At 43.2% G+C, this 5,946-nt stretch overlaps 1 protein-coding gene across 1 annotated transcript; it reads right to left on the bottom strand.

Moving 5' to 3' along the window:
• Positions 1 to 2,195: 2,195 nt before the first annotated feature.
• LOC147416875 (uncharacterized) lies at positions 2,196 to 3,167 on the bottom strand. Its single transcript, XM_086508004.1, has one exon. The coding sequence runs from the start codon at positions 3,165 to 3,167 to the stop codon at positions 2,196 to 2,198; it is 972 nt and encodes a 323-aa protein (XP_086364130.1).
• Positions 3,168 to 5,946: the final 2,779 nt, after the last annotated feature.

Below are 5,946 nucleotides of genomic sequence, written 5' to 3' on the forward strand. Positions count from 1 at the left end.
TCTTTAAATTTTATTCTCCATTTATCATTAAGATTTAATGTTGTTGTATTTAATGCAGATATGGATGATGATCAATTTCTTTCTTCCTTGTCATCCAAGTAGAGGAGGTGGTACGAGGAGCGTCATCGCTTTGGATCATCATCCCGTCATTCCATTCCTTCAGTGTCTTCCTCTGTTTTGGAGCAATCAGCGTGCTCCAAGATTTCGGTATCAACTAGAGGATCTAGATCTACACACTCTTCTAGATATCAACGCTCCAGTGGTGGCGGTGGCGGTTATTGTGGAGATGCCGCCGTTGATGCTTCGACATCGCCTCATAGTCGATGAGGCTCCTTAACTTTTTCTTCTTTTTCGCCCCCCACACTAGCCACGACATTGCCATCTACTCCAGGTTCTGCGTGACTATTGGCCATTTCTTGCTATACACCACTCACTACTCCTCTGAGAGTCACCCCAGTCGACACTCCTCGCTTCGGGACCCAGACTCCAGTGAAGACACTTGTTGTCCATACCCCCATCGAGACTCCACTCAAGACGCCATTTGAGATCCTTGCCGAAACGCCCAGGTTCACGCGTCACATGCGAGAGGGCTTGCCATACTTTATCGACATCATCGGTAGTATCATCATGGATGACAACGACAAGAAGGTGATCTCGCGCATGTAGGGCCTTTGCTCTCAGTTGTTTCAACACTATATACCAAACACCTAGAGTGAAGTGCCAAATGAGTTAAACATCAGAGTCATCAGCCTCCTGCATGACGAGTTTCCCGTGCCAAGTCGGGATGAGCGCTTCAATGAAGGTACAAACGCGCGAATATTGCAAGCACAAGAGTTCTGAACTGCAAAAAGCAATAAAGCATGGGTGAAACAGGTCAGGTTGGTTGATGAAAGAAGATTGAAAGAATGCAGAGTGAGCAGCGCGCAAGAATCTTGACAAGTGGAAGCAACAAAAGGAGACAGTCAAAGCACGAGTAGAGGCAGGGAGGTCGCACCACTTGGGGAGTGGCGGGTGGACATCATTTGAGACCGATTTTGTAAGTGTTTTTGCATTGCCTATTAGGTCTTGTAGTTATGGATAATTGTACTTTTAAATTCTAACACAACGTATTCTTTGTATGTTTTGAATAGTGTTCGATGATAGAACGTGATCCCACAGCGTACGAGCGCGAATATGAAAGCGGAAAGGGCTTTAACGCCCTTATGGACATTCTTAGTTTTCGTTCCAGCATGGTTAGTATTCACTTTACCCTCTTACCTTTGTTGTATTTTAATGATAAGCTAAAAAATAGATCATTTTGTAATTATATGTTTATACTTACAGAAAGTCTTATTGTTTTTTTTTTGCAAAATCCGACAGATACGTCACTTGGACACGATGAGAGGTCTGATAGACGATGTCAATCTAACGGTAGCCAAATAGCATTAGTTTTCTTTTGTCATAGCATGTATAATGAGATGACGTGTGTACGTCATTTTTGTAACTTCTGGTCAACGATGTATTCTTTCAATAATGACAATTGTGTTGTAACTATTATATTTTGGTCAAAGCTTAACAATCAAAGTGATTTTGCTTATGATGTGTATAATTCTGTCATTGTAGTATTTTCGTCAATTCACTTTTGTTCAAATACTTTTATCAGTTTTACATCTTTATTTTGGAAACAATGTTCAATATGGTTGATGGGTAGCAGAGTATTCATTGTCCTATAACCCAAAAATAATTATTCTCGAACGTCGCTATAAACATCTTTATGTAAGGTTCTGCAACGTCGCTATACGCGTCGTTACATAAAGACTGTATACGTCGTCATGTAGAAATGCATATAACAACTCTAATAGCGACGATCATAACGACGTTTTTATTGCGACGCTTGTAACAACGTCAAAAGATAAAAAAACCCATCGTATTTTCGTCGCTACAACCGTCACAAGTACACATAACCTCTTGTAGTGGATAGAGTTCCAAATATGTTCAGTGTGATGCAAGAAAGAGTATTTTTGCTTCCATGTATATGTCACATGGATTTAACATGCAAAAGGATATTTTTTAACGCCAAATTTGTTCTCTTTTTAACGGAGAGGTATGTCATACAACGAACTTCAGAAAGAACTTTAGAAATTTAGAGGTTGCCCAAACGCGCCACTTTAAGGGAAATCGGACAGTGCGTCGCAGAAGTATTCATCCGAAATGTCCTACAAATTGACGGAGATGTCTTTCAAGAAGTCTAGAAGCTGCAGAAGGGAGCTTCCTGGAATCAGAACCCGGGGAGGATTAAGTGACGTCTGCTCTACGGCAGACCCAGAGAACGAACTATTTTCATATGTGGGATTATTGTTGACCTGGTTGCTAGCTGCTGTATTGCTGGAGAAGATGGGGAACACGTAAGTTTGGTTGAAGGGTTGAGAACACTGTGGACAGTAAGCGGCCATGTCCTCTACTTCTGCACTACCTGCAGAAGATCCTCCTTCACGTAGACAATGAGCAGCCTTGGAACTTTCTAGAGCATTCTGCAGAGTACGGACAACGGGGGAGTCTGCGTTGAGCCCCCCCTCAGCAAAGAAGCACAAAAACTGCAGCGGCATGCCAAACAGAATGAGGTCCAGCTCCTCGTCGGTGGTGCAGCCTTCTAGCATGGTTGCAAAGCGGGAAGCCGCAATGGACGCAGTATCAGGGTGTCCTCTAATGGTGAAGGCACCTCGGTATATTTTGATGAGACGACCCGGCTCCTCGTTCACCGGAGAGAATGCAATGGGGCCGCCAAGGCTCAAGCTCCGATCTCGAACGGAGACGGGAAGCTGAAGCAGGCGTTGCAGACGAGGCGAGGGCGTCGGCAGGAGCGATGAGATACAAGTCCAACAGAAGACGTGGCCACAGCCGGCCAAAGCCACTGGAAGGAGGGCCTCCGGCGCTTTGCATCGGCCGCAAGATATACTGCCGTTGTGGGCCAGAGAGATGCTAAAATGTCCCACTATGTTAATACTCTGTCGAGCCGGACGTTGATTCGGTAAATTTGTGACAGTGTAGGTGAGCTTGCGATAGAACTGTGCGCTGCGGCAAGAGGGGCAGCTGGAGTCATTGGCAGAGTGGTAGAACCAGTGTCTCAAGCACCTGTCGCAAAACACGTGGCCGCACTTCGTCAGCACTGCTATATTGTCTGCAGGCATCGACGTTACCTGTTCCCAGCAGATTGCGCAAACAAAGCCCTCGATAGTATTAATTTGTTGCTACTGCTGGCTGACTGCCCGCCCTAAAACATGTTTTGTACAACGGGCCGTCTTAAAGGATGTCGGGGGCTTTATGGCCCTAGGTTATAAGATTTTTTTATTTTTTATTTTGGGGTAAAGTAGAATTGGATTAAAGAGAAAAGGAATACAATGGACCCACAAAGAAAGCAAAAGGGTGACTTAACCCTTTTGCTTTGGGTCTTGTGATCTCCGCAGCTCAGATGCTCTTTGAGTGGCTCCACTTTGGATAAGAAAGCTTGCACGTATAAAATTTCTTTCCTAGCTTACTGAGAGTTCCTTCACATTGCCTTTGTATCTTGAAATTCAAATCTCCCTGACAATTCATGTACTTGCCTGCTATTTGTTATTACTTTAAGGAAGGGTTTTGTCAGGGTAGGGATATGGTCCTTATCACTAGAATCCAACAATTGCATGGAGACCAGGAGCTGGATTGCCAAGGAATGAAAATTAAGGGTTCGTTCCTAATAGTCAAGGGTCGGGGGGAGGGGGCAATACTAAGCCACAATCAAATTGGCAACTATTCTTGACAATGGTTCTCTAACAATCCTTGATACGTGCAACCTACATAGTCTAGATGGATTCCAGGGGCTAACACAGTGGCTAGGTAGCGATGGAGGAGAAGCAAGATTACAAGCACTAAGATGTCTGCAACACAAAGATTTGCCTTTGCTGATTTAGATGTCTACGATTGACATACAATGCAATAAATTCTTCATGTTGATCTAGACACGCACCAATGGTGGTGCTGAAAATTACATCCACTCATAAACAGTAGATGGGGGATTAGGATGTATTGCCTCTACACCCCCAACTACCTTGACGGTTGTGATACCCCTTTCTTTGTCGATGGGTGCACCTATGTTCTATTGAAAGGCTTGGCCCTTTTGATTATGTTAATATATCTAGGTTGTCTACCCAAAATAATGCAACAAGCTATCATACTAGGATTAGCCTCTCCCTCTCCCTTTTGGTATGAAAAAAATGTTCCTAATATGGGAATTTCCCCACTACAGTTCAAAACGAGACATTTTAAAACAATAAGAAAGGTTCCTTTCTCGGGGCGGGGAGAGGGGGTCACTATGTATACATTGTGTGTATCATGTACGTTCAAGGACTATTTTTAAAACCCTTTATCTATAAATTTTTGACAAATAAAATACACCCTTTTTTAATTTAATCTATAAATCTTCTTTCGAATTCCATTTTATGACACCCTTCTATATGAGAAAAAATATATTTAATAACTCCTTCTGCTCCACTCACATAATGGTCACATAATTATTAACTGACTCCCCCCTCCCGCCCCCGCCCCCGTCCCCATCGATGTTCCTTTGTTAGTGTTGGAACTCACTTTTGTTGCATGCAATGGCCAGATAACTCTCAAATTTAACCTTTCTTGCATTGCTATCTATCTCTGCTTTTTTTGAGACACTTTACTTCTTTATTGGTGAATTTCTCTTTTTTCCATGCAAAAAGTTTTTTGAACCTTCAAACCTTTCAACCGTACAAAGACAACATCTTTCTTTTTTCAAAGCTCACAATTTGTGAGTGGAATGTATTAAGCACACCATAAAATTTACAAGACAACCTCAAGCTCGCATCGAGTCTTGAGGTGTCAGAGATTAGAACCTGGATGTCTACCGCCTCTCATTGAGGCTAATCATAACCGGTAAACTATAGTTCACGGCTTTTACTTCTCAGAGGTTGGCAACATGGTACCGATAGCCCTAGACGAGTCTGCTTAGTCTTGCTTGCTTCCGCACGTATAGATCATCACTCTTATTTCTTGTATAATCTCTGAGAATCTTGCTACATCAAGGTCACTCTCAAACACACCACAGTACCTCCCCTGCCATATATCGTGAAAGAAGTATTTAACATTTTGGGTGCAGATAAGAAGAGCATGGATTCCCATTTTCTTACCACCAAGGAACATATCAGTCTTGAAGAACATGATATGCGATGTCGTTTGGATTCACTTGTATATTTTTTCTGACAGGCTTTTGATCGTCTCCCATGAAAAGGTGGGCGAGATCTTCATTGGCTATCCTTAACCCCAAGCAATGATCGGACCTAGTTCCTCTTGCTTGGATCTTTACGCCCATCGGTAGAGCACCCCACATCACCTTCCACCAAAATATCTTCATAAACTACGACCACTTTGGCTTCCAAATGTTGTCGATGACTTCCTCCCACCGTTCTTCTGGCCATTCTCTCCTCCATATTTTGTTGAGGGGACTAAACCACTTATTCTTGTGCATTAATGTGAGGTCCCAAACCCAGGAACATTGGGGCGACTTGATAGATGGCCTTCCTTTATTCTTGTTAGAATTAGGGTTGCAGAGAAACGCCACAGCTTGGAGAGGACGAAGAAAGATTAAGGCACACAACTGAGAGTATATTACTTAGTGTGCAATGGAAAGATAGATAGCCCTAGAGTGATGGGTGTATATGTGTTCACACACATCACTACCACATGTATATGGTAACAAAACCCCCCTTGAGTGATGCAGTGAACGAGAGCTGGCACATGAGTAAAGGGAAGTAACATGCCCTGAGGACATGATCACTCTACAAAGGGGAGTAAGCCCAAAGCTTTGCGGATCAAAGCTTCGAGCTTCTCACAAGACAATGCCTTTGTGAAAAGATCTGCAAGGTTGTCCTGTGTTGGCACATAAGCCAAGTTCATCTCTCCTGC

Source organism: Adiantum capillus-veneris, unplaced genomic scaffold (assembly GCF_014529385.1).
Source record: "Adiantum capillus-veneris isolate H3 unplaced genomic scaffold, ASM1452938v2 Hic_scaffold_406, whole genome shotgun sequence".
Classification (NCBI taxonomy): domain Eukaryota; kingdom Viridiplantae; phylum Streptophyta; class Polypodiopsida; order Polypodiales; family Pteridaceae; genus Adiantum; species Adiantum capillus-veneris.

Coding starts and splice junctions, on each gene's coding strand:
- LOC147416875 (XM_086508004.1), bottom strand. CDS start 3,167: ATGCCTGCAGACAATATAGCAGTGCTGACGAAGTGCGGCCACGTGTTT.